Source organism: Cimex lectularius, unplaced genomic scaffold, assembly GCF_000648675.2.
Source record: "Cimex lectularius strain Harlan isolate CLEC.00 unplaced genomic scaffold, Clec_2.1 scaffold54, whole genome shotgun sequence".
Classification (NCBI taxonomy): Eukaryota; Metazoa; Arthropoda; class Insecta; order Hemiptera; family Cimicidae; genus Cimex; species Cimex lectularius.
The window spans coordinates 1,558,730-1,577,260 of record NW_019392704.1 but is presented as its reverse complement, the minus strand read 5'-3'; the positions used below and the strand labels follow the sequence as shown (position 1 = coordinate 1,577,260).

General features: G+C 32.4%; 1 protein-coding gene across 12 annotated transcripts in view; it reads left to right on the top strand.

The window, feature by feature from the left end:
- Window positions 1–18,531, top strand: part of LOC106665824 — a 40,321-nt gene that overhangs the window by 14,941 nt on the left and 6,849 nt on the right. For 8 of the 12 annotated variants that reach the window (XM_014392587.2, XM_014392584.2, XM_014392581.2 and 5 more), the window contains exons 2-11: window positions 7,620–7,715; window positions 12,133–12,312; window positions 12,436–12,639; window positions 12,713–12,794; window positions 14,265–14,373; window positions 14,450–14,639; window positions 14,723–14,849; window positions 14,952–15,064; window positions 15,210–15,242; window positions 16,392–16,439. In XM_014392587.2, the coding sequence (XP_014248073.1) occupies window positions 7,620–7,715; window positions 12,133–12,312; window positions 12,436–12,639; window positions 12,713–12,794; window positions 14,265–14,373; window positions 14,450–14,639; window positions 14,723–14,849; window positions 14,952–15,064; window positions 15,210–15,242; window positions 16,392–16,439 (1,182 nt within the window). The remainder of the gene's footprint in view (window positions 1–7,619; window positions 7,716–12,132; window positions 12,313–12,435; window positions 12,640–12,712; window positions 12,795–14,264; window positions 14,374–14,449; window positions 14,640–14,722; window positions 14,850–14,951; window positions 15,065–15,209; window positions 15,243–16,391; window positions 16,440–18,531) is intronic. The other 4 variants (XM_014392585.2, XM_014392582.2, XM_014392586.2 and 1 more) reach the window with 2 other exon arrangements.

The following is an 18,531-nucleotide window of genomic DNA, read 5'->3' as shown; positions in this document are numbered from 1 at the left end:
ATCGAAAACAACAAAAAAATACCATTTTTAGATACACTCGTAATAAAACAACCAGATGGCACATTAATCACAGATTGGTATCAAAAACCAAGAAACACAGATTGCTACCTCAACTTTACATCTCACCATCCTCTTCATACAATAATAAACACGGCCAAAGGGTTACTTCACACAATGATTACCCTAAGCCATGAATCATTTCACCACAAGATATACAAACAGATCCTCCATAACATCTCTACCCTAAACACATTATTAACAGAATAATCAACAACTACAACTCAGCACTAACACCATCCACTATTACTAATAATACTACATTAGGTCTATCAAATACAAACAAATCAGCATACATTTCCATGCCATTTATTCAAGGCCTATCACATAAATTAAACACTTTTCTCTTAACTTAACGCCGATAACTTCAAAATAGCTTTCAAAAATTATAAAACAATACAAACACTTTTTTCTAAAATTAAAGATCCCACACCAGTAACAAATAAATCTGACGTAATCTACGATATCAACTGTTTAAACTGTCCGGCAACTTACATCGGTCTTACATCCCAATATCTGGACAAGAGAGTAAAGCAACATACCTATGATTGCAAAAAACCCAAGCAAAATCCTACAGCACTCGCTACCCACCATTTTGAACACCAACACAATTTCGAGTTCAAAAATCCAAAAATATTACATACAGAACAAAACAAACATAAACGTAATTTCTTAGAAATGGTTTATATCAACAGAGATAAACACAGCATCAATTACAGAACAGATACATGTAAACTCAGTCGCAGCTACGCCAATATCATTAATCAAATTCAATACAGATAACATACCTATATCATCACATTACATTCCACACATCAAATATTTTTCACATAGTCTAATTTTCCAACAATTTAGCTTTCCTTTTCCTATTTATCCCTTTCTATATAATCCTGAAAGGATAATCTGGCCGAACCATTACCAACACATTTTTTCCCTTCGTCGGCTCTTTTCACCTCAAAGAAGCCGACGCCTTATACAAAAATGTCTTTTCTATACCGACTTCCTTCCCCACCCCTTCAAAATCCAACGTATATAAACATAAAACAGCAAAATCTCACTGGCACTCTCAACACGACACGCAAGAATGGCACAATTACACAGAAGACAAACACTTTGAGTGAGTAGAAATACTTTGATTGAATATAAAAAATATATTTTGCATTGTATAAATTCACTTTTCCACATCCTAAATGTATTTGTTAAATGTAAACAATGTTTGTAAATCCCAGGCCCTGAAGATGATCTCAATAAAGATCGAAACGTTGGCACGATAAAGAAAATGTTTTTCTGAAACCTATCACACCAGACCGCATCTCACGATTTCTGAATAATTATCGATTAACGGTCACTAATCACCACACATTTAAATAGTACAATTTATCAACAAAAAAAAACTCTTTTACCTTACATGTTAAATCGAGATCATATTTATTGTTAATAAACAAGATAACTTTATTATTTATGAAAATGTACGGAGTTGAACTTACAATTACTAGTTAGGTATGTATCTATAATTGAATTAATATGGTATTTGTGTTATTGTACACAACCAAGGGCTGTCCCAGACAAAAATTATTTACACATATAAATCTTAATTAATATATAAATCTTTCAACTAGAAATTCATTTATAGCCTGTAGTAACTAAGTGCTTCTCCATTTGAGATTACTTATCATTGAGATTAATGGATTTTTTTAAGACTTCCGGCATTGAATCATAGAGTAGTATTTGGAACCGCTTGCCTTTGAGGGTGATGCGCTGACTTGCATTGCAATATGGAACTTCTCATATGGTAGTTTGATTAGTGGACCGACCATTGCCCGCAGGATATCATTCTTAAGATTCTGTTTTGGGTGGTTTTTTCCCTTCTGTACGTAAGATCGACTGCCTCATAAGGTACAGGAATATTGCCAAATAGTGCTATTGATTCTTTTAATTGCAAGTGTTATGGGTCACCTACCGTCCAGGAGTTGATACGTCAATTTCACAAACGTGGCCTTGGTTGGGTATAGTGCGCTACTTTTTACACCATTCAACGGTAAGGTCTGATAATTGTTAGATGGAATAAATAATATCAGAATTAAATCTTATTAATAGGATATGCTTTTATGCTGGATATATCATTTTTTTACTTACTATTTTCGCGTCAATCGGGAAATCGCATGGGTTCGGTTAGATTAAATTAGGTTGGGTTACAGTTATGACTACGATTAGGGTAAGGGTTAAGATTATAATAATGATTAGGGTTAGGAGACGGAGTTAAGCGAGGTTACGGTTAGTGAACGTAGTTAGGCTAGGCTAGTAGGGTTAGGGCAGGTTAGGTTAAATAGCATTGATTCAATTTTTTCTATTAAGCAGACTAAATATGTGATTGCGAAGTGCGAGTTTTTCATCGTGGCTAAGATTTTTGTTGCTAAGGCATTTCACTAGAATTCACTAAACAATTACTTAAGTTGAGCTTTGGCATGTGTTTGTTTGTGTGCCTTTGTGAGTGTGTGTATGTGTGGGTGGGTGCGTTTGTGTGTGGTGTGTGTGCGTACGTTGGTGTGTGTGTGTGTGTGTGTGTGTGTGTGTGTGTGTGTGTGTGTGTGTGTGTGTGTGTGTGTGTGTGTGNAGAGAGAGAGAGAGAGAGAGAGAGAGAGAGAGAGAGAGAGAGAGAGTGAGTGAGTGAGACAGACGGGCAGACAGAGAGAGAGCGAGAGGGAGGGAATGAAAGTGAGAGGGAAGAGAGAGAGCGAAAGAGACAAGTTAGACGTGTGGGTTGTGTAAATAATTATTCTGTGGCTATTTCTGCCTAATAAATAATTAAATATAAAAAGTGGCTGTACGACCAACAATTAGGAAAAATTTGTTAATGTTAGATGTATAATTAATGTTTTAAATTTTTATTTTTATTTTTTATATAATATTTTAACCATAAAGTGACCTTAACCGTAATACATTGCTTGAGAAGGTTTTAACTAAAAACAGAATCACAGCAGCATGTGCTGAGCAACATCATGTGGAACTTGCTTATTCACAAGTACCAAGACTGGAAGTTTTTGTTTTTTTCAACTAATGATAATAATTTATACTGTTAATTTAATTATTCTAATATACTAATACACTAAAGTAAACAATATGTACTCCGAAGATACGCATATATTTCTGAAAGCCTTTCTGTTTACTATTTACACTAGAAGTACAAGATAAACTTTATTTAGGTCATATATTGACCATCAAATTTCTAAGCTTTGTCGTTTTATTGTTTTAAAGATAATTGAAAATAGAAGGAGCTGTTTTTAATACGGACTTATTATCTATCATTTTAAGTAGTATATTCTCACATATATTTTTATGTTTTTTTTAATTCTTATACCTGTACATAATAATGCAGTTTAATCATTTTGGAATTTTCCTCTCAGCCAGGAGTCAATTTTTGTCAACCTTTTATGAAATAGCCTTGCCTCTCCAAAGGCTGACATCACAGATTTCGTTCTTGAAATTTCAGGGTTATGTCGGAAAAGAACGCACACCTTGGCCCTGTTTTCAAATAGTGGTTTTTACTTACTCTGTTTGGTATTAACATTGACCAAACTTCAAACGTTAGCAAATGTAATTTTTTTTTATAGATGAGATGATGTATCGACCTACTTGTTGAACAACTTGAACAAAAGGATCTTCAGTGAGGTCACAACAGAAACGACAACTCTTTAAGTCTTTGCCGAGCTTTCAACGATTATATCGTCATCATCAGGGCCTATTTACTTTAGTAAATATCGCAGTTAGAAACATGTTATATCATTTAAAAACACAAAATTACAAAAAACAATTATTTATCTTACTTTAACTAGATCAAGAAACTGCATATACAATAAGAATAATTAAAATTAGGTGAAGCTCAGTATTTAAAACAATGAACAGTGTGGAGTTATTTAAAAACAATAAAACAATATAATATAAAAAATTTAAAAATTATTTAAAACCACAATAGCTTTCGTCGAAAGCTCGGCAAAGAATTAAAGAGTTGTCGTTTCTGTTGTGACCTCTCTCCTTTTGTTCAAGTAATTTTTTTATGTTTTGTAGGACACGCGTAAACATTAACAGATCGTCCCGAGCCCAATTTACCCAACGAAGGCGTATGTCGTCAACATATTCGGTTTAAACTTTTAGTAATTAGTCGTTTGAATTATAAACTGGAGCTGTCGGTGAGTATTTGGGGCGTGAATTTTTCCTCACAGGAAATTCGATTTGTAAACGTTTAACAGCTTTCAACCTCATTTTACGCACGAGGCCAATTAACTGGCAGTTGTCTCCATTGACGAGCTCTCGAGTTGTTCTTGACCCTTTTGGACGTAAATGTTGTAATTTTGATATAAGCTTGATTTCACTGGATTATTGGGCTTAAAAGGGAAAACAAGATGGTTAAACAATTTATATCAACACTATCAGTTATTAATTAAAATTTGTATGAAGTTATTCCCTTTATAGTTGGATAGTTTATAAGCCAAAAAAATGTATTCACCTTTATATTTTAAACATTCGATAACGCTAAAAGTAGGTTAAAATTAGTCAAATGATATTGCAAATCTAAATATAGTTTTTGTGCTATTGTAGGTTGCTAATTTTTGTTTTTGTTTGTCAAATTAAATTCACATTATTCACAAAAATTCACATTATCAATAACTGAATCGATCAGTGATTCAACAATTCTCACACATCCACAAAACACATATTCTCAGCACATTAACGTACCGCTTTTATATTCGCTACCTTATACGATCAAAAAGACAAGCTCGTAAAGAATGGCAAAGAACACGTTACCCTTCAGATAAACGAAAACGGAATTGCAAGCATATCGCTCCGACCGATTCAGACGATTTACTCTATCACTAACAACAGAAAACAAATCTCTCTGGACGGCAGCTAAAAATCTTCTATCTTACCACAAAATATCTACCCCGCTTCGCCAAGTAGACGGCAGTTGGGCCAAGTCAGATGAGGAAAAAGCGAATGCTTTTGCCTCTTACCTGAACACAGTGTTCACCCCACATGTCAACATAATAGACCATACTTATTCACAACTTATCAATGAATATTTACATTCACCAATTCCATTATCCCTCCCTCCAAAAGCTTTTTCACTTTCTGACGTTCATTCTACCATACAACACCTAAAATCCAAGAAAGCTCCAGGTTTTGATCTTAGTACCCCAAACATTCTCCAACACCTTCCCAAGAAGGCCATCATATTCATTACATACCTATTTAATTATGTTCTTTGTACAACCTACTTCCCTATAGCTTGGAAGCACTCGTATATTCGAATGTTCCCTAAGCCAAAAAAGCCAACACATTGTACTACTTCATACAGGCCAATAAGTCTACTACCTACTTTGGGTAAAATTTTAGAAAAACTCCTACTGAAAAGAATTCTTCCGATTCTAAATTCTCAAAACATAATCCCAGACCATCAATTTGGTTTTCGCAACCGCCACTCAACTGTCCAGCAGTGTCACCGCGTGGTAGACATTATTTCATCCTTCCTTGAGACGGGGCAGTACTGTTCCGGAGCCTTTCTTGACGTAAGCCAAGCTTTTGATCGAGTTTGGCACCCGGGCCTGCTGTTCATGCTCAAGGGAGGGCATCCTTCCATCCACCTACTATCTCGTACTGCACAGTTATCTCACTGACCGATTCTTCCAAGTCATCGAAGGTCATTCCCTCTCTTCATATTTTCCTATCCGTGCTGGTGTTCCTCAGGGTAGCGTTCTGGCCGCTACACTGTACCAGGTTTTCACAGCTGACATGCCATCTCATCCCGAAACCACCACATTAACATTTGCAGACGATACGGCAATTCTCTCTAGCAACTCCGACCTTGTCATTTCCACTCGAAACCTCCAATAACACCTCATACTACTAGAGTCTTGGTGAAAAAGAAAAGGATAAAATTTAACACAGACAAATCCACCACATTACCTTCATTCTTCGTAAAAAGATCTCCTCCCCTGTTTTCTTAAACAATATTCCCCTCCCAACTGCGCACAAGGTGCGGTATCTCGGATTGTACATCGACAAACGCCTGACGTGGAATCCTCACACAAGACTGAAACGTCAGGAGGTTATGACACGATTTAGAGTTCTTGCACTTCTTGACAAACGCTCTAATTTACCTCTCAAAAATAAAAGGCTGCTTTACAGCACCATAGTTAAGCCGTTTTGGATTTAAGAACTGGAAGTGTGGGGTTCAGCCAAACATTCCAATATCCACCGCATTCAAACTGCCCAGTCTATAATACTACGAAAAATACTAGATGCTCCATTTTATGTACCGAACCAAACTACACATACAGATTTACATATTCCTTTCGTACAAGATGAAATACGTTTCCGTTACCGTAAATTTCATAAAAACCTCCCAACTAACGTAAACCAACACATCAGAAACCTCGCATCCCGACGAATCCCCTCAAACCCTCCCCGCCAATTGAAGAGACAATGGCCGCGAGATCTCCTAGGAAGTGATGATGATGATAGTGAAAGTGATAATGACACACGTATCAATTGAACAAACAATATTATTGTAACATTGGAGTAATACCAATGGGTGTTTTCTCCACTCTTGGTTTTAATTTTGTTTTGTTTCAATTACCTTGCTCACAGTTACTTATTACCTACTTTAAGGTAGTTGTAATGTACTACATATTATTAAAAAAAAAGAAAAGTTTGTCAATGAACTACACATGTTATTTATCTGTAACACTATAAACAATTAATATTCAACTTAAATAATAACAAAGGTTTAATACAAAAGTGAGATTACACTTATTAGAATTTAGAGGTACATGGATTATTTAACCAAAATAAAATAACATTTAAGACGACCTGTGTCGTTTAGGTATTTAAATTCGGATGTCACATGAGAATCGGTTCAACAAACAATACCATTGTTCCTTGTGAGAAAATGAAACTGAAAAACCTTGTAATCATTTGCGCTACTTTTTTTAGTATCTATAAAAGTAAATATGCATACAACATAACCATTTATATTTTACAATAAATTATTGTACTGCCTTGAATGTACCATTTTATTTGCTTCTTTTTTTAAATGTTCAGTGGTTTTTTGTTTTATTTTTTAAATTATTATTATTATTATTAAAGACATGTGGAGCTTGATGAACTACGCAGCCAATATTGTGAAACAAATATTGGTTGATTAGGTCATCAAGCTCCATGTGTTTCATAATTCTAAGGATATATATTGAATTTAACATTGTCAGCTTAGAAACTACAGTTTAATACACATTACATTGTGCTAATAAATATAACAGACACTAAACGCTAAACAAATTTACTTTCCTCTCCCTCTTGAGCAACAAAAATATTATTAGAGAAACAAATCAGTGCCAAAACCAAATAAAAAGTTTGGTTAAGCCTTGTTTCTTAACGGAGATTGGCAGTGAAATCAGTGCTTTTAAATTTAGACACTATGCCTTTAAGTAGCCCATCACGATTGCATCTTCCCTCTATTGTGCCTCACATTTTACATGACAATTAATATGGATTCTTTTTCCTTTTAGCATGGTGTTGGTGTGGAATTTGTGAGGGTTCTCCCGGAATCTCCTCCGCCGAATATCAGCAATGTTTTCTGCGAATGTGCCTCTAATGATGACGTTGTGAGTAAATTTACATTTAGTAGCATGACAACATGATCAAAATTGAGAACAAAGATTACTGACATTTTATCCTGTAAATTAATTTTATCCACATTCAACTGGAATTTCTTAAAAGTCTTTAAACAATTATTATTTCACTATTTAAATAATGTGTATTGATAATTTATTTTTTTACAGAATTTGGTATATATTTTCAACAAAGTGCATTTTTGCAATCATAGCAAAATATTGATTATAATTGGCATTTGCCGTATCATGTCTTCTAAAAAAAAAACAATTTAACCTGTTCCTTCCTACAGTGCCTTGTTTGAATTATTTCATTTGTCTTTCTATCAGTTCCTTCTTTCTATTTTTTTAGTTCATTCAGTCCAGTAGATCTATATCAAATCTTTCTATCAAATATTGCTTCTGTCAGCAAATAAATCATTTATAACCCTCCCAAATAATTCAAGTGTCAATTGAAGACATAACCTTTATATTTATCAAGGAGAATTGCCATTCCTTATTTTTAAGAGTTTATTTTTTATGGATTAAAAGACTGTCATGGGTATATATAATAAATAAAATTATAAACTTCTATTTCCATCTAAACCAATATTTATCTTAAATTGTTGGATGTGAGATTTAGAGATTTCTCATGGAGCCTGCTGGGGTGGGGTGATGAACCTGTAATTTTGTCATTACCCTATCATTTTGGTCTGCAAAACCCCTGGGTTCATCTGTCAGACAAATTATTTGTTGGGATTAATGAAGTAATCCACCATTAAATTACTGGTTTTGATTTTGTAAATGTTTTTTGGGTCGTGCATTTAAAATAAAAAAATAAAATTTAAAAAAATTAAATAAAATAAAAAGGCCAATTTTTTCATGAGTAAATAATTATTGCTGTGCTAATGAAGTTATCAGTCATTAATTTACAGGTTTCTATTTTGTAAATGGGAAAAAATTAATGAACTAAGGAAGGGCCACAGCATGACCCAAAAAGCATTGCAAAATAAAAACTGGTAATTTAATAACTGATTATGTAAATAAACTCAACAAAAATTATTGAGCAAAAACTAAAAAGGAAACAACTAATCTTCAAAATTACATCTTATATATTTTATTTATTTATTTTTAACTAAGAACGTATTGCAATTGAACAGAATAATGCAGGTTTTGTACATACAAAACTAAATAAATGTAAATAATTTAGAAAAACTAAGACTTTACTGGAACAAATAGTATCTGTATGATTAACAAAATTCTAAATAACATTTCTTAGACCACAACTTATAGGCTTAGCCCTAATTGGATTATAAATTTAAAATGTATTCAGTCTTAGATACAAATCTTTTATATTTCCAGTTCGTGCATGTTTATGCCAAAGTATATGGCTTCCTGCCAAAAACTCGATGCAAAGATAGAAGCGACAACTTAAATTTTTGCATCAGAGCAGGAATAAGATTCTGTCATGTATACAAATTGAATTATACATTCAATTGAAAGTCATTCTTTGTTTCTTGACTGTGTTGTTGCCTACACTTTAATATCTTCATAAATTAGTTACATTTTAAGAATAAATAGCAAAAGAAAACTGATCAAATAAATGTTAAGTCTGATAGATTATTTGTTTTGGCTCTGGTTTAATTTTTGCCCTTGACTGCCCCCTTGAGAATTGTGGTCTCTCAACCCTTGGAGAGTTAGCTGGCATCTTAAACGCTCTATTGCCAAAAGATAGACAAGAAGCCAGCTCTGTTGCCAAAATACATCCTCCCTCAAGATTCCTAACACGCTCACCTCAGACCTGACCCATCTTAAGTAATTTAAATTATATCCCTAGAGGATAAAGTTAGTGAATCAATATTTCTTAACTCAATTTTCACTGAATGATGAATGTGATTTTATTTTTATTTTTGTACATTTTGCATCTATTGATTTTTTACTCCCCCATGACATAGGCTCATTTAGTAGGGCCTGTTAATATTGATTTTTGTTCATAGGCGTTTCACTGGCATTTGTTGTGATGTTATACTCAACTAGTAAGATCTTCAGCAGGTCTAGCTTCATCCCTGGCCCTTTTCCAAATTTATACAGAGAGAATGCATGGGTTCATTGAGTTGGAATGAGTCAGCAATCTGAGTTTATATAAATTTAGAATAAGCACGCCTAGTTGACTAGTTAATTTGTGGAGGTACTAATTAAACAAATCTACTGTGGTTCATGAAGGAGTACAATGGCCATCTTTGTCTGAAACTGTTGCTCAATTAGGTCATGAAACAGATGTGTGCCTTAAGACGCCCTCTTGAAAAAGCCTTTTATCCTTCAAACGTAATGCATCATTCCGTCTTTCAAACAATTTTATCCAGCAATAATTATAAATTCCTAGTTTTATATAACACCAAAAATGTTAAAAATACTCACAATTCTCAGTTGTACAACAGTTTGGTCGTCTTTTTTAACCCGTTGTTTGAGTAAGCTGTGTTTTGTGCTCTAGAGTTCTGGACAAAGAATAATTTTAAAAAAATATATTTTTCACTTCATCCTATGATGGCACAGCACATGGAAAAAGGACAGTCTCATAAATTTTAGGTAATTTGAAAAGGCACCCCATGAATTTTTTAAAATTATTATCAGTGAATCTGAAAATGTTTGATGAACTTTTAGAGTTACTTTGCCCTCACATTGTTCATCTAGACACAAGGTGGAGAATATCCATCAACCCGGAATAATAATTTCCTATTCTATAAAAACTGTTGGCTTCATATTATCAAATCCGAAAAATTCAATCTCATTTTACACGATTAATTTTGAAGGTTGAAAGGTTTTATTTTTTGATTTCTTTCAAAATGAGATATTACTAATTTAATCATTAAGATTATCTATTAATTAATTTGTTTGAAAATAATGAATAAAAAATGGGTCTGTTTTTGTAATGAAAATTATATTGTTCTAACCTTACATGTCAAATTTCCAGCTTTAAAATAAGAAATTTTGTAACTGTTTAAATGCAAATTTGTGAGCACATGACCTTCCAGGGGCAATAATCTTAAGCTAATTGTCCAACTTGAAGCAACTAAATAGTCCAAGACAAAATTTAAACTGTTTATTTACCTGAGATTTGGAGTTGCATGTGAGCGCACTCCCATAAGAACCCATGGCAGTCAATCTTGCAACCAAATTCTGGCACAACTGAAAATTGCATGTGGTCACTAAGCCTTACATTTAAATTTTCTAAGTGGTGAATTAACTGTCGTAAATACCCACAATACATTAAAATTTCTAATCATTGATAAATTTACAATATGTATTTATATCTTACATGTAGAGAACAGTTTGCTCTTAATAAGATCCAAAATTTATATTGGTCATAATTGTATAATTAAATTTAGGTGGATTTGTAAAAATGTAACTTATTTTATGGGGGACTGCAGTAACCAAGTGGTTGAGGCATCAGGCTCTCAGCTTGTTGGCCCAACGGACTTGGGTTCAGTTCCCACTATTTACCCCTCGAACCTTTTCTGAACCTTCTCCTCCCCTAAAAAAATTATGTTCAGCATCATATAAAAAAACTGGCCTACCTAATTTGGTAGAAATTTGAAATAAACAATAAAGACGAGTGTTCATTTTTCTTTTGAAATTTGAGTGTATATAGTATTGTAGAGCTAGAGTATTGTATTGTAGAGCTAATTTGGTAGACGCGATTACATTTTTTTTAAAATATATAAATGATGGTGTCTACTAAATTAGCTCAACAATACAATACTCTAGCTCTACAATAATTTCACTCAAATTTCAAAAGAAAAAATGAACACTCGTCTTTATGTTTATTTCAAATTTCTTAAACCTCGTGAATTTGTGAATAGAACTATTCTTATCAATTATTTTGTTGTTGTATCTAAAGGTTTGCAAGGAAATGAAACTGTGGATCATGTTTAATTATCCAGGTCTGTAATTAAAACGAAGTCACATTCTGCCAAAAAAGTACAACATATTCTTTAAAAAANAAAAAAAAAAAAAAAAAAAATATATATATATATATATATATATATATATATATATATAAAACACTAGAATTACTTCACTAATGACAGAAATAAGGAACTATTAGAATTACCCCATTACCCCATAAGCATAACTATACTTCTACCAAAATTGATGATTGTCTTCTTACAAAAAAACTCCAAGGATTCAAACCCATCTATTCTACAACATACAAAACAAAGAAAATGAAAATACTCAAAAATGGGATAAACCTACACATAGTAAAACACTCTTTTGTAATCCTCAATGACTACTTATATCAAGCTACAGATTGTTTTTTTGGTCAAAATTTTCTATTGAAAATATTACAAATTTAATTTACAGTTTTTCTTCTTTTTTTTTATTCTTTCTTCTTTCTTTTCTTTAAAATACAGTTTTTGTTATTATGTTGTAGACAATAACATGTGACTGTGAAACCACACCTGCCTTACAGCTCAAAGTATTCAGACAAAAAGGGGAAAAAGTTGAAGTTTCTCATTACAGATTGAATGTAAATAGGTTCAGAGCAAGGCTCAACATTGTTGCAATAACTGAGAAACTCCTTGCTGACATTAAATGTGATGGCTGGCCTGAAGTAAGTGATTCTGTTCAGTAAATAATATATGTAAATATATAAATAAATTTATGCCTTAATTCTTTTAATGTTAGTTTTTAAGAACAAACAGGTAATAAGCTCCAAGGATTTGTTTTTTGGCAGGTTAAAGTCTCCCTCGCTCAGGTTGGGTCAATCAAAAACAATTTGGATGAGAATCAACTGCAAGATGTTATTAGTGAAATTGTTACTGCAGCGTTGAGAAGTTCAAATGTTCATTGCAACTTGAGCCAGTACCCAAATTGCCCGAGGCTGTCAAGATATGTTGCGAGCCAAGGGCCCCTTCTTCCAGTTCATTATGATAGCCTTGTTTGTATTAAGCTTTGCATATTATAGTATTTTAAATCAAATACACCTATTGAATGGTAAATTTCTATTTTAGATTCCTGGTGGACCTAATAAGACTTCAAGCAAAAGACTCTTAATCAAAGTTATTAAAGCTCAAGGTCTTGGCGCCTCTCAAGGTAAAAATATTTCTGATCAATTACTCTTATCTACAATATTTCACTTTTAAGTAGTATTAAGGTATTTTTCTATAATTATATGAGTCAATATTACTTAAATCTCATTAAATTAAATAAAGAGGTTATTAAGTACAATCAACAGGTAAAAGAAACATATTTTGCTGATAATCAAACAATTATACTACTTTTAATTACTATTTTCATACTGGGTTTCTTTGAAATTTTTTTTTTTTCTTTTTTAAAGCGTGATAAAAAAGAACATTGTCAAATTGTCTGAATGTTTATTTCACTCTTATATCGCTAATGGATTAGTTCCATTAATCTTTTCCCCCATTTTGCCTGCATCACTTTAATGGATATGACATTAAACAAGTTGGTAACAGTTGAGTATTGATAACCACATACACAAGCTGGCAAACTGTTTTGAAATTGGCATGTACAGAATTTTATCTGGCATAATACTGGTTGCCCTTTCAATTTCCAAGTGACGAGCATTTCATAAAAAATATACGTATATACATATTTAATGCAGGTGCAAACCTGAGACATTGGTACAGAAAATTAGCTGAGTTTGAAATTTTACAAAACAAATTTTGTAAAATTGTGAAGTTTTTTGTGAACTTCTATTTGTTTTAGAGAACATTCTATCTAAGCGTTATTCAGAACAACTTCAACATATGTACAATAAAAGTTTAAACATGGATTAATCAAATACTACAGATCATTTGATGAGGGAGTTTTTTAAGCATGTACAATAGTCATAAGTTCACTAGTTTTGTGGTCCGCTTGACCAATTAATATCTTACAATTAATTAAGGATTTTAGTTGAGATAAAAAAGTCAATGGCACAAGCGGGATTCGAACCCACGATCTTTGGCTAGATACGCTGTTACTCTACCACTTGAGCTATCGTGACCTCGATCCACTCGGGCACTAACTTCCCATCTCAACAACACAAAACAACTATCTATCAGTACTACATACAATAAAACAGCCCTTTTTATCTCCAAAAATACTTGCTGCCCTGCTCAAGCACAATTTTCAAATCGGGTGGCATTCTTACATGTCACAGCCTTCAATTAAGTGGACTTAATTAACTTTTCTCTACTTGGGAAACACGTACATGAGCTTTGGCTCAAAAGTAAGTGTCTGGAATGCCAACTTCCCATGGCCTATTCACCGCCGGGTGTCTCTTCTTTGATCTTCCAAAGACCGACTGTCGACCAAGCTCTTGGCATGTGAGAGCTTCTCTACCCATCCAGCCCACTGACACGACCATTTCCCTTTAATCATGTTTTTAATATCACTGTTGTATCAGAGGGCTGGACCTCGGTGGTTAGATATTTCAATTATTATTTAGCAAATTACGCTTTTTATAAAATACTTATGTCAATATGATGTAGTATGGTTTTACATATTATGATGTTTTTATAGAATTATTTTTGAAAATAGCATTTTGTTTTAAAACAGGTTGTTCTGAGCCTTTCTGTGTTGTGGAAGTTGATGACCCTCCACAGAAAAACCAAACTACATCCAAGAAAGGGACAACTAACCCTGTCTGGGAAGAGCATTTTCTCTTGTAAATAAATTTGTACAAAATACCCAAATCAACTAACAACACAAAAATCACGATGTTTTTCATCTTTTATTTCCAGTGATGTTAACAACATGACGTCTGAAATCCTACTTGAAGTTTATGACAAGACAACAGATGGAAATAAATTCATGGGTTTGGGTATCGTTTCAATGGACGAACTTACAACAACTCCTAGCCAGAGGCAAATTATATCCCTGCAGTCTACACCTGTACATGATTCCCCTGTCTCAGGAACATTAACTGTTGAGGTGAGAACATTGCAATTATGTTTTGCCAAACTTAACATTCTTCGTCGACCTTATATAAAACAACTTTGTATTTCTTTTGTTAGTTCTTGATGATAGAAGGAGCTGATTTGCCTGTTACTGGGGACAAACCATTCAAGGTGAAAGAGACATTAAGATCTGTGTCTCCTTCCGGTCAGATGTTAATGACAACCAGAACAACAATTGTCAATGGCAAGTAATTGATTTTGTTCTTGAAAACCAAACTTGAAAAGCGACATACTTAATTGTGATGATTACCGTTAAAAATTACCTACTCAAGTGTGATATTTTTAGACCAATTAGCTAATGGAGGCGATGGAATTACCGATTCCGCTCTTAGGGAAATTGAGATGAATCGAGGCTTACAGCCAAATAAAAGCACGCTTATAATACATAGTGTGCAAAGGGTGAGGGGAACAGTTTAGATTTCTTTTTCAAAACTGAATTTAATCATTAAAAATTAAAAACATTAGTTTGCATGATTGTTTTTTTAAAAAGTTTAACTTGACTTGTTTTGTTTTTGTTTTTTTCTTGTTTTTGGCATACATTTAGTCACCACCATCTGATCAACAACAAACGCTGAAGGTAATTTATTTTTTTTATTCAATCTGTTGATTATTTAATTTTATTGTTATTTTTTTTCTGGGAATTGGTTTCATGTTGGTGCTTAGGGTTATTTGGGTGAAATAATAGTTTACTTGATAAAAAGCAGATTTCATATGAAACAAAATCATTAGTTTGAAAACTGTCTGTTAAACTAAACCATAATAAAAGCAATCCATGTTAATTATCTTTCATTTTTAAAAAAGTTATTATTTGTTGTATTATGTGAAATTAATGTCATTTCCTAAAAAAATTATACCAAATCCTTTTTATTTTTCACCAAAATATTACAAGATAGGGGCATCGGGGGCATTGACACAGCCCTCATCACTGTATGGGAAAGGTCCTGGGTTCAAATCCAGCAGCCCTGCAGTCGAATCTGACATACTTACATATGGACTTTTTTCAAAAACACTGGCACCCCTAGGGTTCATATAACCTCGTAGTTGAAGTACTCTAGTTTAAAAAGACCAGTTCACATTATTTTCACTTCTGTTGTGTCAATATTTTATTTAAGTTAATAATACTCTAGTGTTTATTAATTTATTTCAATTTATTTACTAATTAACTTTTTAATCGTTACATATAGCCTGAAAAGTAAGCTTAGGTGGCACTACAATAACATTGCACAATATGTTTATTGTGCAATATTATTGAATGACATCTTGGTCCCAATTTATACGAATACTGGACATAGGCTAAAAAAATATTGCACAATATTAACCCAACATGGTGCAATGAAAAAATACGGTACAATAAAAATTAAACTCACTCAAACTTTTGTTCAGTCATTGGCACATTTCAATACTAACCCTAAATGGTCAGAAATATTGTTCATATTGTGCAATCAAATTTATCATGTAGCCCGCCTTAGTTTGCAAAAAAATTTAAATATTTTATTTATAATAATATAAAATCTGCTTTTTATTTTTTCATTGGGTAAAAAAGTTGTTGCATATCAATTAGTGTTTTGAACTTTAACTACATCTACACCATACCTTCAATCCCTTCAATTTAACTTGTAAAATTTCCTCACAATTTTAATGGAATAGAAACACTTCAAAAACAAATCTAGGCAGTTAAAAAGAAATTCTATGCACAAATAAATTACTAATTAGTACATGTTATTAGGTGGAGTTATCGGAAACTGGGATGTGGCATGAAGTGTCTGAATCAAAGGTGACATCACTGTTGTGTTTTCTCAAAAATTACGTATTTAGAGATGAAACGCTCCACACTTCTTTTGCCTTTCTTTCATTTAATGTTACGTTCAATAATTTTTCATTTTAATTATAGCTTCAAACTGGCTTGTGGGCACAGGGGGCATGTGGCACCTGATTTTCTTTCCGTGCGTTTTAAAATGTATGCATTTTTTTTTCTTTTTTGTCACTTTAATTTTAGCTAATGAATCAATTAAATTATGTTTTAATTGTTATTAAAAAATTGTATATTCTTTTATATATACAAGGGATCACTGATTTAAAAAAAAAACTTGTTTAGTTATACTAGTTCAAAAAATATTTGACAAGGCCCAAGCATTACAACAAACAAGATTATAAATCAGTTTTTTACATAGGATAACAAAATAATATGCACGGCCACTTTAAATGCAATTAGATATTTAAAAAGTTACAAAACAAGAGTAGCTTCCAGTAAAGTAGCTCAAAAAACTTTTATTGGAAAAAAACAAAAAACGATCGGATTCATTTTAAGAACCCTTTAAACCCTTTTAAAGCTCTTAAATACAAATTTTTATAGGAAACAAACATGTAGATATTTTGGGCTGGATTAGTCAGGGTCAATTTTTTTCTCACTGAAGTCTGTGTTGGACTTCAAAATTCACAAATCCTCTGGATTTTGTCCAAACTCAACATTAATACAACCGTTCAAAAAGAGAATTTATCGTTTTCTTTTTTCATGAACACAGTTTACATTTTATATTATATACCAAATTCTAGTTTATTTATGGAAGCCAGGTTATTGCCATTACGTATAATTTATAGGTTCTAAACCCCCTAAAAAATCTCTTGTAGATCATTGTTACAAATAATTTATCACAATTTTTCAAGATTTTTGTAAAAAACCTCAGACATATGGAATTTGAGAGAAAAAATACATTTTTTAAAGTTTGTAATTGGCCAGCAAGCAAGTTTGTATGTATTAACATACGATACATAATTATTTTGTGATTGAACTCAGCAAAATAGGAAACAAGAAAAATATGTATCACATTTTTTGGGTTGTTTTTGTGTACCCCAAAATACTCCTGAATACATATTTTTGGAAAAAAAATTTTTTTTTTCAAAAATCTAAAAGATTATGATAATTGCAGGAATTTAGAACCCCCTACAAACTGCATGTAGTGGCCCAAACCTGGCCTCCATAAATAGTTGAGAATTGGATCTGTAAAAAAAAAACATTTGGGGAGTTTTCGTTGATTTCATCCTAATGTTTCTCACATATAATAATATTAATCCAAAAGTTGCTGATTAAGGTTAAAATAAGAAATATTCAGTTTTCCTACAATAGTAACGCCATGACCATTGTATATGATCCAGAGGAGTTATAAATTTTTAAGTTGAACAACAGACAACAGATTTAAAACAATTGCCGTTGGCTGTTCTAATGTTTATTTTTTGTTTGGTATAAAAATTGGTATTTAATGGATGACTTTCAAGGGTTCTTAAAACAAATCTGAAATGTTTTTTTCAATAAAACGGTTTGGGCCTACTTTACTGAAAGCAACTAAATGAATAAAATATTTTTTCTTGGCCTTTGGCAAAAATGTTCAGACAAGTGTGTAATATTTTTCAACCTAGTATCACCAAAAATGTTTTATTGAAATCTATGATCCCTCATATTATAAACAAATAAGTTTTTTCCTCAGATTATTTTGATAAAAGTATACGTTTTTGTAAATATTTTTATGCCAAATCTGCAGGCTGCTTAGTTTGCATCTAGTAAAATTTAGATTGGTTCATTTATTATTTTTTCTTTTAATTAGTATACCTTGCTTTAAATTATTGGGGTCAGTGTTGCTTTTTTGGTGTCTCCTTTTGGGTGAGTAAGAAGGCTATGCATGTTTAATGAGTTTAGAACGTTTTCAATTGTATTTTATGTAACATAATTTTCTAATAACATGTAATTGAAATGATTAATATGTATATTTATTATTTCTAGTTGGTTTATTGTTATTATTATTGTTATTTTATATTAAGACACAAAAATATTCTTCAGCATCGCATTTATCTGGAGAGGGGGAAAATCACAT